Source organism: Podarcis muralis, chromosome 2 (assembly GCF_964188315.1).
Source record: "Podarcis muralis chromosome 2, rPodMur119.hap1.1, whole genome shotgun sequence".
Taxonomy (NCBI): domain Eukaryota; kingdom Metazoa; phylum Chordata; class Lepidosauria; order Squamata; family Lacertidae; genus Podarcis; species Podarcis muralis.
Window position 1 is genome coordinate 51,158,219 of NC_135656.1, and position 12,378 is coordinate 51,170,596.

Consider the following 12,378-nt stretch of genomic DNA (forward strand, 5'->3'; position numbering starts at 1 on the left):
TGAAATGCTGAGGAACTTCATTTTGACAAAAATAAAAATAAATCAGAGATCATGTTGTCTATAGTAAAACCTTCAGTTCTCTAATTTCAGTCTGCAAACTCTTAGGTTGAATACTTAAACATTTTGCAGATCTTACTCTGCATCATTTCCCTGATTTATCCAACACCTGTAGACAGAAGGGGAAAGTAAGTGTTCTGGGCTCTGGTCCAAAAGAAACACTGATATTCCAAGTACTGTCCCCTCAAGTTCCTGCAGAGACAATTAAGTTATTGCCTGTTAGCCGAAATCTCACCTCCAGAATCCATTAGGCTGCAGGAGCCTTTTCTGAGCGTAGGGGAAAATACAAGGTGCATCTAGGTAACCACGGCTTTCCAAATTGTGTCTTATGCCACACACAAAATGGAAAAGGTTTTTCTGAGTATGAAGCCCCTCTTCTGTTATGGAAGCAATATGCTGTCTTGAGTAGTAAATGAACAGGGCCACTTCTGCTGTGACTTGCATGTGTCTCTAACAAGAATCATATTCTCATAGTGTGTTTTATTAAAGCTACTCCCCCTACCTATATTTTCAAAATTTGGCTTAGGAAAGAGAATTGTTGAAAGTGACCATATAAACCCTGGAACTATGCTGCTAACATCCAGTTTTGAAAACCAGACCTACTTTTTGGAAGGTGGGGAAATGGCAGAGAGTGAGAGGCTAATGTCATTTAACAGGATTGACATGCTGTTTATGGAAGTTCTGAAGAGGTCCGGATTTCAGTTGGATGTGACAGAGGCTCGGTGGTGGACCCTTGGGGTATTTAGGAACATTAAGATGACACACTAGCTTCCTTCCAAAGCATTGGAATTAATTTTGAGGCACTGATATACTGTTTGATGTTTTGTTTGTTTGTTTGAGACATGCTCTGTAAACGGTCTTCTGATTTTTAGCAAGCAGTTAATAGCATTGCAGACAATATAAACCAGCCTTCTGCAACCTGTAGCCCTCCAGAAATGGTGAGGTCCCCAACTCCTATCAGTCCCAACCAGCATGGCTAGTGGTCAAGGAGGATGGAGCTTGCAGTCCAACAGCATCTGGAGGGCACCAGATGTGGGAAGGCTGATAGAAACTGATCAGTTGCTGTAGCATGGAAACCAGCATTATGGGCCACTCAAGATCTCTTCATGCCATCAGATGCCAAGTGATAGGTGTTGGTGTTTAAGGTAGGGTAAACAACAGTGTGATCAGTTCCCCATCTAACTGGTTGGCTTTGCACTCGAGAACAGTGGGATGGTAGAAAGGCCACAATCTCCAAACAGTGTTAAAATAAATTAAGCAGCTTAGTTCAGGAATTGACTGAGCTCTGGATCAAACTCAGAAAGTTTCTGCTGGGGGCTTAGGTGGGCCATCCTCAGCCCCTGCCCCTCATCTCAGAAACAGGGACACAACACAAGAATCCCGTAAAGCAGGTCAGCAAGGGTGGCTACATGATCATGGCTGCAAAATGCTTTAAACATTCTTAAGCCCCGTACAATTGCTGAGTATCAGTTGTAGTATTAAAAAGCATGCAATCTCTAAATAATTTTTCATAGTTCAGGAATGGGAAATATTAGAGTTATGCCAGTTCTCCTTCGTCCCATCACAAAAATACCCAGCAGTGGTCCATAAAACTTACATCACAAGGCTCTTCACAGTATGTGCAATAGTAATTGTGATCACAAAGAACTTTACTTGGAAAATGCAGTATCTCCATATAAATAGAAGTGCGGGCTCTAAGCAATGTATGAGAAATTAATGTAGATTTATTGTGCTAAAAAACATTATGCATAAAATCCAGCGCTTTAGTTGCAAAAAGTGCTAGGACACTGCTGCTGGCTTTTCTTTTCTTTCTTTTTTTTACATCTGTTGAATGGCTCTAAACAGGGATTGTAGTGATTTACTTATTTAATAATAATAATAAAATCAGAATCTGTACTTGGAAATTAAAGTTCCAGGAAAACGTTTGCAATGGAGTATCACAGTGGATAGAGAATGTGCCTGGATTTTCTAGGTGGGCTAGGCACAAATTGTCTCATGTTCACACACTTAACAATTGGCAAACCAGCTCTTCATTTTCCAAATGTGTGTCTTGTTTTGTTTTTCAGGCTCTGATTCAGCTGCCGCCATATATCTCTCAGTGCGATGAAGTTCTTCGGTTCTTTGAGACAAGACCAGAAGACTTAAATCCCCCCAAAGAGTAAGTTTGTTATAAGTAGCTTACACAGCTGCATTTCAGAAATGTTGAGAGAGAGAGAGAGACATATGTAGCCAATGAACAACCCTGTTCCTTAAAAAAAAGACAGCAGCATTTGTGTTTCATATTTTCCAGAGTACAGAAACCTCACACATCAGGTATGCGGTCACATAACATCAGTGAACATATAGTACAGATATCAGATTAAAAAACACTATTTAAGAATGAATGAAGCAGCTCAAAGAAAAGTTAATAATGAAAAAAATGGGAAAACTAGAAGATCAAAGAAACATGCAGCCTATGTTGCGTACTGAGTTGGAAGGGACCTTGAGGATCATTCTAGTCCAACCCCTGCAATACAGGAATATGCAGCTGTTCCATATGGGTATCAAACTTGCAACCTTGGCATTATCAACATCCAACTCTAACCAAGTGAGCTATCCAGTGTTTAAGTTACCAAATTCAGGGTTGGGGAACCTCCAACATGTGAGCCTAGACTTGCCAGGACTCCCCATTTGCCAGGACTTCCAGACCATTTCAGCTAAGCCATGGAAACCTGAACTACACCTGACATAATATATGATGTCACATATAAGGCAGGTTAAGACCTGGCTGAGCTGAACAGGGGTTTATTGGCACTGGCCATCTGCCAATCAGGGTCACTTGCAAAGCTGTATGTAAAACACTGTGCGTAAGGCTTTGAAAGACCCAATGGTCAGCTGATTGCCAGTCCTGCTGAGCCCATTGAGAAGTGATCCACAAGATCCATGCAAGCAAAAAGTGCCACCTGGCATAATGGTGAGATCAGGTGATTGACATGTAGCTCCAGCCCCCTGTCATACTTGGCCTGTGAGGGGTGGGGGAGGTAAAAATCTGACCTGCTGGCGAGATCCAGTTCCCCACCAATGATCAAAATAAAGGCAGCTTCATTAAAGAGAGAGTCACTGCCACTTTGAAATCTGATCTTTTATATCTGTGAGGTCAATTTCTCCAATACATGGAGGTGCACTCCCTTCATTTACTTGCCCACATTTTTAAAAATGAACTTTTACTATGAAATATAAATACAAAATCATAAGATGTGGTTATGTGCATACAACCAATATATATGGATGGTAACTATCATGATTAAATACAATTTAAAGCATAGCTGGAACTTTTAAGAGCTTGCTTAGAAATTTTCTAAGTGTAACTGGAAACTTTTGACACATAATGTGATAGTGAAACTGCTATGTGCTAGAAACCAAATTCTGTTATAACTATTAACAAAGTTGTGTGAGCCAAGATGCATTCCTTCTATATTCCCCTGTACCAAAATGCATTTAATTGAGTCCTGCACTTCAGCCCAATAAAGGGCAGACTCCCTTATTCAATAAGCTGATTATCTTGCTGCCTACCTTCCCTCACCGTAACCATGTGTGTCAGTTTCATCATCCTTATTATTTATTATTTATGTAAAATATTTGTGAATCACCTATAATCCTAGATTCAACTGGTTTACAACAAAATAAAATACAGAATAGAATACATCATACACTAGATAATTTTAGCTGCTAAGAATAAAGAAAACTGATTTTTACAGGCATACAAAGGATTATCCGTATCTGTTCTGTTCAGTATCACCGGCCTTTGAACTTTCATAGTCGGATAGTAAACATCATAGGATATATCCATCTGAGTCATACTCAGAGTAGAGCCATATGGCTGATGTGACTTATTTCACCTGATAGGACTTAATTACACACAACAATATAACTTTACAGAAATGCACAGTAAGCTGTCAGAGATGTCTTTCTCCACCCAGAGCAATGGAGGTTGCCTAACAGCCTGTAGTGGTTTTCTAAAATTTAGGAGCAACCCCAAGCAAAATCTGTTTTCCTGTTGCCAGTTTCTTGAGCAATTTATTCTGACAAACAGTAACCACATGTTTGTTTTCCACCCAAAACAAGGAACATCAGCAATCTCTCTCTTTTTTCCCTGCATGACGCAACATGGTCTTGTGACTATGAGCTGCTTGAGGCCAGAAGCTCTTTTGTTGAGGATTCAGAGCATAAGACACCAACCACTATCTCATTTCTATCTTTGTATGACACTAGAGCACTTAATTATGCAAAGATATAGATTGTGCAAGTTGACATGGAGAAATGTGTATTTCAGAGGAATGAGAAGAGAGAGTTCTGTCATTATCTGTGTTAGAACATGGAGGCTTTCAGCACCCAAGTTGGCCGCAAAGGGTTCTCTTTCAATACAGGCAGGCTTTATGTTTCCATTTGCCTTTGGGCGCATATTGTTATTGCTTTTCCTCTTTGATTTCTCTTGACGTCTTGGCTTGTCATAGTTTCTTTTATGACTGCCAGTTAGTTGATTAGATTGGTGCAAGGGCTTAGTACCCATTAACTAATAACATGCTGTCAGCCTGTGTTTCCATCCATCCTGCATTTAAGATGTTTTTGCCCATTAACCCTATGTCCCTTTGCTAATTCATCAACTAATGCAATGAAAGACATAAGTTGAAGACAAGCCTGCATCATGCATAGCTTCTTCATCGTTCTGGAAGTGGGTGTATGCTATGGGCTTTTGTTAAGACCTTTATAGAACCTCAGTGCTCTATACTGTAGACAGGAGGGGTTAGATTATGAAGAGGTATTTGTTCAGAGCCTGCCCATACTTCATTTTTACTGCACAAACAAGACCAAGTCTCGAATATATGCAGTCTTGCTCCTGACCATGGAGTTTGTGTGTGCTAGATTTCTCTCTACTGTATGTGGAATTTCTTTTAGATCCCACATGCAGATAAATACTTGCAGTAGCCCAAGTTGTTTCTTCCTTTACAGTTTTCTGACATCTGTCTACCTACTCAAATTTGGGGACTGGGTCTTCGAACCTTCCTGCATTAACCTTCTCTTTGATTCCATATGACCTGCCTTACTATATGCTGTTTTATTCATTCCATTGTAATACTAACAATATGCAAAAAATCTACAAGTCCAGTATTCAGAGGTGCTGCTGCAACTCGGAATGTCCTTGTGTGGGGGAAACCAAGACCACCTCTCCCTTCAACAGAAAACCCTCCAAATAGTCCTCCTTATTGAAACACTTCAAAGCCCATTCAATGTCTCCTATGTGGATTTTTTTCTGAAATTGACCAGGAAGCTGAACTACAATGAAGTAGAAATAGAATAGTTCTTTTGCAAAATTGGGGGGGGGGGCTTATGGTGGTTTGAATGAGTCGATTTTTAAAAGAAAATGTCCTTTTTGCTTATTTGGGACAAAGGTGTTCACCTTTATAGATGAAATGGAAAATGTTGCCTGAATTACAAACTTAGGCACAATTTTTTTGGGGGGGAGAGGTAATTGTACTTCCTTCTTTGTCCTCTTATCCTCTTGCTGTAATAATAATCTTAAATTTAAGATAAGCTAATTGGTACTCACAGAAACCTCTTGTCACACATTCACAGATAAATCTTTTATACATCTGAGCAGCTAGGATGGATAAATATAATAAACAACAATATTTGTGTTCTTGTGCCTGATAATTACATTAGAGTGAGGCTTAATTTATGCATCCTTGTGTAGTGATTCTCTGAATGGAGTGAGCCCTTTGCTGTTTCCTTTGGCCTTTTGCTAGAAGGATAATAAGAAAGAGAGGACTTGCCGTTCTGAGTGGCTTAATAGATTCCTCTCGGCTGCCAGCAGCAAGCTGCTGTTGTGTCTCAAGGACATCTCTGTTGTGTTTCATGGCCCAGCTGGAATACTCGATGGATATTTATTAGCTACAATTCAAAATGTTAATTAATAAAAGTCCTTGACTCTCTCCTCTGGAGGGACTGGTATGAACAGTTCTCCCAGTGCTGCACCACTTGATATGCTGCAAACCTACCTATCACACGATGAAACCCACAATTAGATGAATTGTAGTGCTGCATCTGGGGCTTGGTCGGATGTAATAACTCATGGGCTAGATAAACACTTTCTTTGGGATCTTGAATTGGAGCCAGGTCTTGCAGTAAAAGGAAGATGCCTTATCATAAAGTAGCAAATATGTGGTGAGGTGAAGCACATATTATCATGTTGAAAGCCAAATAAAGCAATCTTTCTGATAATGGTTTGTTCATATTAAAAACTCCTCCACCTAACAGATTATTCTTCCTGCTTCATTTATGCATTCAGGACTGTAGCCTGATTTCATTAAAGTTTCCAATTACATTAGTTCCAGAGGATTACTTGTACAGGCTCAGTGTTCACTTAACACTAAGTCAAAACCATTGCTTAGCAGGAATGCACATGTTCCTGGACAGAAGATCACAGCTGGCCCTGCAGTTCTGCACTGTGTGTGCTGCTGCTGTCCTACTTGGAGCTAAACCATGGTTTGTCTCCTCTAGACAAACCATGGGCTGTAAATCAAGAACAGACCTCTTCTCTCCAAGAACTTACATGCTTGTGCATTAGTGCCAAACCATGGTTTGGCTTGGTATAACCTGTGAACCTAGTCAGAGACTGTTGTTCAAAAAAAGAAAAGTAAAAGAAGACTCCAGTTAGTGCTTTAGGCAAACATATTTATAGTTGTGTAAGCCTTTGTGGGCTAGAGCATGGATGGGGAACCCACGGGACTCCTGATGACGATGGACTCCAGCTCTCATCATCCTTTGCGATTAGCCATGTTGCTTAGGACTGGTCTCATCTTATTGGGCCCAAGGTTGCATGGACAAAGTGGGAAGGCAAGACTGGGCATCTAGTAACCACCGTTGAAACTTACTGGTTTAGGAATGCAGTAAGGCTGCTTGGATGGATCTGTGAAAGTCCCAGGACACGCAGGAACTGAAAGCCTCTTTGTATTCTTTTCTTTTCTCAAGTTGAAATAGGCTTCCCCCTTCCCCCACTAGTGGCATAAAGGAGCGCAGCAGTGAAGCTGTGAAAGTCTGATGTGTGCGACAAAAAAGCCATTGCTGAGTCAAGGGATTTAGCTGCTAACAGTCCTCATGCTGAGAGCCTTGAGCTTTCCATGCACAGACTCCTAAGTGGCTATTAAGAACAATCTGCTGTACTCTACCAGAGAGAAGCAACAGACAGGACAGATTAGGCTCTTTGCTGGCTTCTTGTTCTTTCCAGTAACTTGTCTTGGAGACCTGTGTACATCTTGTCATCTGTGTTCCAGTAATGTTAACGAGGGCAGAGCCATTCCTCTTAAAAGGAACACTATAAATATAACTCACTGTGAGTTACACCATGGCAGGGAGAAGGAGATGCGAGGTTTTTGTCTGCAGCTACAGATCAGTGGTGGAATGTGCTTGACAAACATTTCTAGTGGCTTATCTAATTTTTGGTGCCTTATCTATAGATCTGCAGGATCACTGAATAGGAGGCCTCTGGGGGTTGTGCATAAAGCCTGCACTTTGATTATACAGCATCAGAGCCTTGCCTCTGGAATGGATGTTCAGAATTTCAAACATCCACAGAATTTGAACTCAAAAGATACACAGTGAATTAATTTGTCTAGTTCCTTTGTTAAAGCTATCCAAGCTGGTGGCCATCACTAAGTCTTGCGGGAAGAGCGAATTCCATAGTTAACTCTGCACTGCGTGAAGAAGTGCCTTCTTTTGTATGTCCTGAATCTTCCAGCATTCAGCTGTGTTGGATGGCCTTGCATTCTAATATTACAAAAGAGGGAGCAGAACTTCTCCCTATCCGTTTTCTTCACACCGTACATAGTTGTGTACACTTCTGTCTCAAATTCTACAGTGTTTTCACATAGGGGAGTTGCTCCATCTCCTTGAACGTTTTGGTTGCCCTTTTCTCAACCTCTCCAGCTGTACAATATCCTTTTTGAGGCAAGGCGACCAGAACGGGACACAGTGTTCCAACATGGAATTTGCCTTTTTCACAGCTGCTTCACACTAAGTCAACATCTTTCTTGAACTCTCTTCAGAGGATTGAGTTGTTCTCCTTCATACCTGATTTAAGCCTTAGCTTGTTCTTTAACCACCTTCTTTGACTTAATCTTTATTTAGTTTCTGCCCTAGAAAAACTGTAGTAGTAGCCACGCTTTGATTAAGGTAGCAATCTAAAACTCTCAGATTCCTTTGGCTTAATTCTTTGGGCTATTGCTTGCAGGTCAGCAATACAGTTTTGAAATCCTCTTTCTGCCATCTTTCTTCAAGGCTGCCTCTATGTGTATGTTTGAACCACGCCAGGGTGGCTTTGTGCTTGCCTTCCCTGATTCTGTGGAACACCAATGTTTACACCTGTGCTTGCTTATTTTTATAATTATAAGACATTTTGAGCCCTAGATGGTGAAAAGTGGGTATAAATTTTTAAAATAAATAATAAACACACACATACACAGAGTCAGCTGACCTTATTTGCCTGCTGAGCCAGGCTCAGTCCTTGTTGGTGGCGGCTGTTTTGCAGGGTCCCCCCTTCAGATTTTTTTGTAAGCTCCCTCCCTCCCTCCCCAAAGAAAAGTGTGCTGAGTCTAATGCCTTCCTCTTGTGCACAAATGCTGTCATTTTGGCTATAAAAAGAGCCACATTTCATAGAATGAATTTGCTATTGTATAGCATACTTAGAGACACGTAGCTAGGTGAAGGCTTAAACGGCATTTGTAGTAACTGATTGCTTTCTGCACCCATCCTGCAGCACTGCCAGTAAATCAAAGCGAGGGAGCCAGGAGGAAAGATGGGTCAGAAAAAGAGTTCAGCTGATGTGAGCTTTCTGGTCAAACTCCATTTTTTGCAGCAGTTTCAATTAACAGGATTTTACTTAGGATCAGTTTTAAATGTGATGGTGCTGATGTGAAAGTTGCCAAAACTCATTTTTCTCTTTAACGGTGCTTTGTGTAACTGTAAAAGATTATGACCACACACTCACCCATGTATATGCAGCCTCTCTGCAGGGCACCATAGCTACCATCTTGGCACAGGCTAAGAGACTTCTAAATACTACTCCAGAAACGTGAAGCAACCATTTTTAAGTGGCCTCTGTGTAATCCACATCCATCAAATTTAAATTGACCCTTCCATGTGCTACATTTGAAGCTGGTGACGAGCAATATAAAATACCTTCCGTCATTTTGGAAGTGGTACAATATGGACTACAATTTATATTTTATATTAAAAATTTAAGCCTATTTTTCAGGCTGTATATATTTTGCACAAAAATAACTTCATGAGGCAGATTGTGCTAGAGATTGTTTCTGAGTGCTCAGTTTGATTGCAGATGTTTTGTGTCCTGTTATGGAAGACATCAACTTTTTATTGAGAATTGTTCTCTAAACATCCTAGGGTTTGTTCCTAGAAGCCCAAAGATGGTACGTACCAGGATTTCTGTACAGAGCAAGTGTTGAAAGTCTCCCATTAGTAGTCATGCTTGGCCAGAAAAAATGAAGACTTGCCTTCTGTTTTGAGCATTCATTTTGTTGATCTTATTTTTCTTAGAATGAGATGCAAAGACAAACACTGGTTTTGTTTGAAGATTGTCCTCATTTTTGGTAATTACTGGGTTCTGTAATTATTTTAGGGCAGATTGATTAGTATCCCCCTCTGCCCCTGGGAAAACAGAACTGTGACCTAAAACATCTAACATCCTCATGTTCTTTCACTTGTTAGCCTCTCTAAGAGGTATTTTTATGGGCCAATGCCACATTGCTTTCTCCTGTTGCAGAGTGGGGTGATAGGCAGATGGGAGGAAGCTGCAGGTTGCTGCAAGCTTACTGCCGTTTCCTGTCTTGTCTTGAGTTACTGCTCTCAGAGGTGTATCTGGTCAACCCGAGAAGGTCCTGGCAAGAAAATAAAAGTGCAGGCTCCCTTCCCCCTCCTCATCCAGACAGGAGGGATAGCAGAAAAGAGATGGAAAGTGATGTGTTACACTTAATACATTTAGCAGACAAGAATAAAAAGCAACCGATTTCAAGGCACTGCAGTTGTATGCTAGACAGGAAGAACTCAGTTGGGTCCCCATTGGAATCCCCTGATACTGTCTTGATTATTATTGCCCCTCTGCTGATTGTCTGTTTCATGAGATTCTGATGGAGTTTAGATGTAATGCCAAACTGATTTGGTGTTATGTGTACAAGCAAGCCTGAGCCTCTGACGTCTACACCCCATACCACCCCCCCCTACTTTTCTGGTTCTCAGCAAACGTACACGGCCAGATTCTGGCGAAATGACAAACTGTGTAAACCTTAGTTTGCTCACATGCCTAGGAACCAGGCTCATGCCTGCTTGTGTATGTAATACTGTGGATTCCATATGATTGGCTATTTATCCTTTAGGCTTCTGCCTTTCCTATCATGTTTGCTGATCAAGCTGTGGTTGAGCATTATTACATCTTGTCTGAGCTGCTGTCTGTATTGGAGAATCCTCAGACCCAGGAAATTTACTTGAATCCATATGTTTTATTGAGTTGCTCTTTGGCCCCTATGTCTGGTTTCTAAGGCTATGAGAGCGCCAGCTGTTTCTCGCCAGAGTCTGTTGCTGGCATCCCTGGAAATAGGAATGCAGTCTGCAGCACATCCTGTGAACGGTCACAGTTTTCAGTGCTCTTAACATAATTTTGCATAAGAAAAATGTTTTCTGTGATTTGGTGCAGATGCATTGCCCATGTTCAAATTTAATGCTAAACCTGGTTTAGCACTACACAAATGTGATTCCTGCATTGCATGTGGTTGGACTAGATGATGTGTTGGGTCTCTTCCACCTCCACAGTTCTATGAGTCTATGACAGGCATCCCCAGGTGCACAACCTGCGGCCCTTCAGATGTTTTGGCCTACAACTCCCATGATCCCTAGCTAACAGGACCAGTGGTCAGGGATGATGGGAGTTGTAGTCCAAAACATCTGGAGGGTCGAAGATTGGGGGTGCCTAGTCTATGAAATGATTCTAATAAAAGGAAACTTTTCATTAGACACAGTTCTGTTGATACCAGGTATATAATAAACCATCTTACATGGCTTGTTTTCAGGTGGTTTTTACCGGGAGGTAAATCTCCCTATAGTAACAAAATAAAAGATTGATCTTAGTGTGCCACATGTTCTTAAAGCAGTTTTTGTGGTCCCAAGAATCTTGTATAGGAATTGCAACTACTACATAGCAGCTTGTGTGAAATAGCTGTCATGGTTAGATCGGCCACATCAATATGAGGCCTCTCTATCAAGTGAATGCAGTTAGGCTTTTACTGAGAAGTTTATGTTAAAAGGAGGGGAAAGCTTAGTTGACAGCTATCATTTTAGCTGGTGTGTGAGTCTGCCTGCAAACCCTGCATCGGGTCAGTGCTGCACGTTTGTCAAATTAAAAGCACATGTTGGCTGGGTGAAAGGCTGGTATCTTTGTCACAGCTTTCATTTCTTGGAACAAAGGGGTGATTCAGGGACAGACTGTATTTGCAGGAACTGTTTTGAGGTTTCTATTTGTAAACAAGTGATGTGTATATTTTATGAAACAATTTATAAAAAATAAATAAACCATTAGCAGCAACTTGAATGTGAAATTTATATCATATGTAGTTATTTTTGTTGAGATGTGTAAACTGCTTATAGATTTCTCAAAATATAAAGTGGTATAAAAGAAAAATAAATACAGTTGCAGATTCTGGACCAAGAACTATCCAGAGTTTGGACTCTTCTTCATGTTAACAACTTATGTACAGCCATATAGACAGGGCTTGTTACGTTGTCTTGTTAATCAAGTTTATTTTCTCTTTCTCAGGGAACCAATTGGAAAGAAGAGATCTGGTAAGGCAATTACTTGTTTTATTCCCCTTCTTGATCTTTTATAAAGCTAATGGAATTGACCACAGCCAGTGACCAATTGACAGCTGGACTGAACCACGTGCTTCCACAGGCCATCTGTATTATACTACTTCTCTTTGATGAGGTGGAAGAGATTGGACGAATCTGTCACAGAAGTGCTGTTTCTCTTTGACTTTTGTCCTTCTGTCATCCTCTCTTTTGTTTCTACTTCTGTGAGGGTGATCCCAGATCTGGTCCAGGAAGCCTAAAATGTTCCCCACCCTGTTCTACAGGGTAGCAGTGTATGAGAGCAGATTGGCACCATAGCCCTCTGTTCTGTTTGTAGCTAGGATTGCTGTTTAGCCAAAATGTCATTTTCCATTTTTGAAGTTGGCTTTGGTCAATGAAGGCAGGTTAAACATGGCACTTGAAGTGTATTGC

At 40.9% G+C, this 12,378-nt stretch overlaps 1 protein-coding gene across 2 annotated transcripts in view; it reads left to right on the forward strand.

The window, feature by feature from the left end:
* The window catches only part of SH3PXD2B (SH3 and PX domains 2B), a 104,784-nt gene that overhangs the window by 65,067 nt on the left and 27,339 nt on the right, over nt 1-12,378 (forward strand). For both annotated transcript variants that reach the window (XM_077924464.1, XM_028717706.2), the window contains exons 5-6: nt 2,124-2,215; nt 11,915-11,940. In XM_077924464.1, the coding sequence (XP_077780590.1) occupies nt 2,124-2,215; nt 11,915-11,940 (118 nt within the window). The remainder of the gene's footprint in view (nt 1-2,123; nt 2,216-11,914; nt 11,941-12,378) is intronic.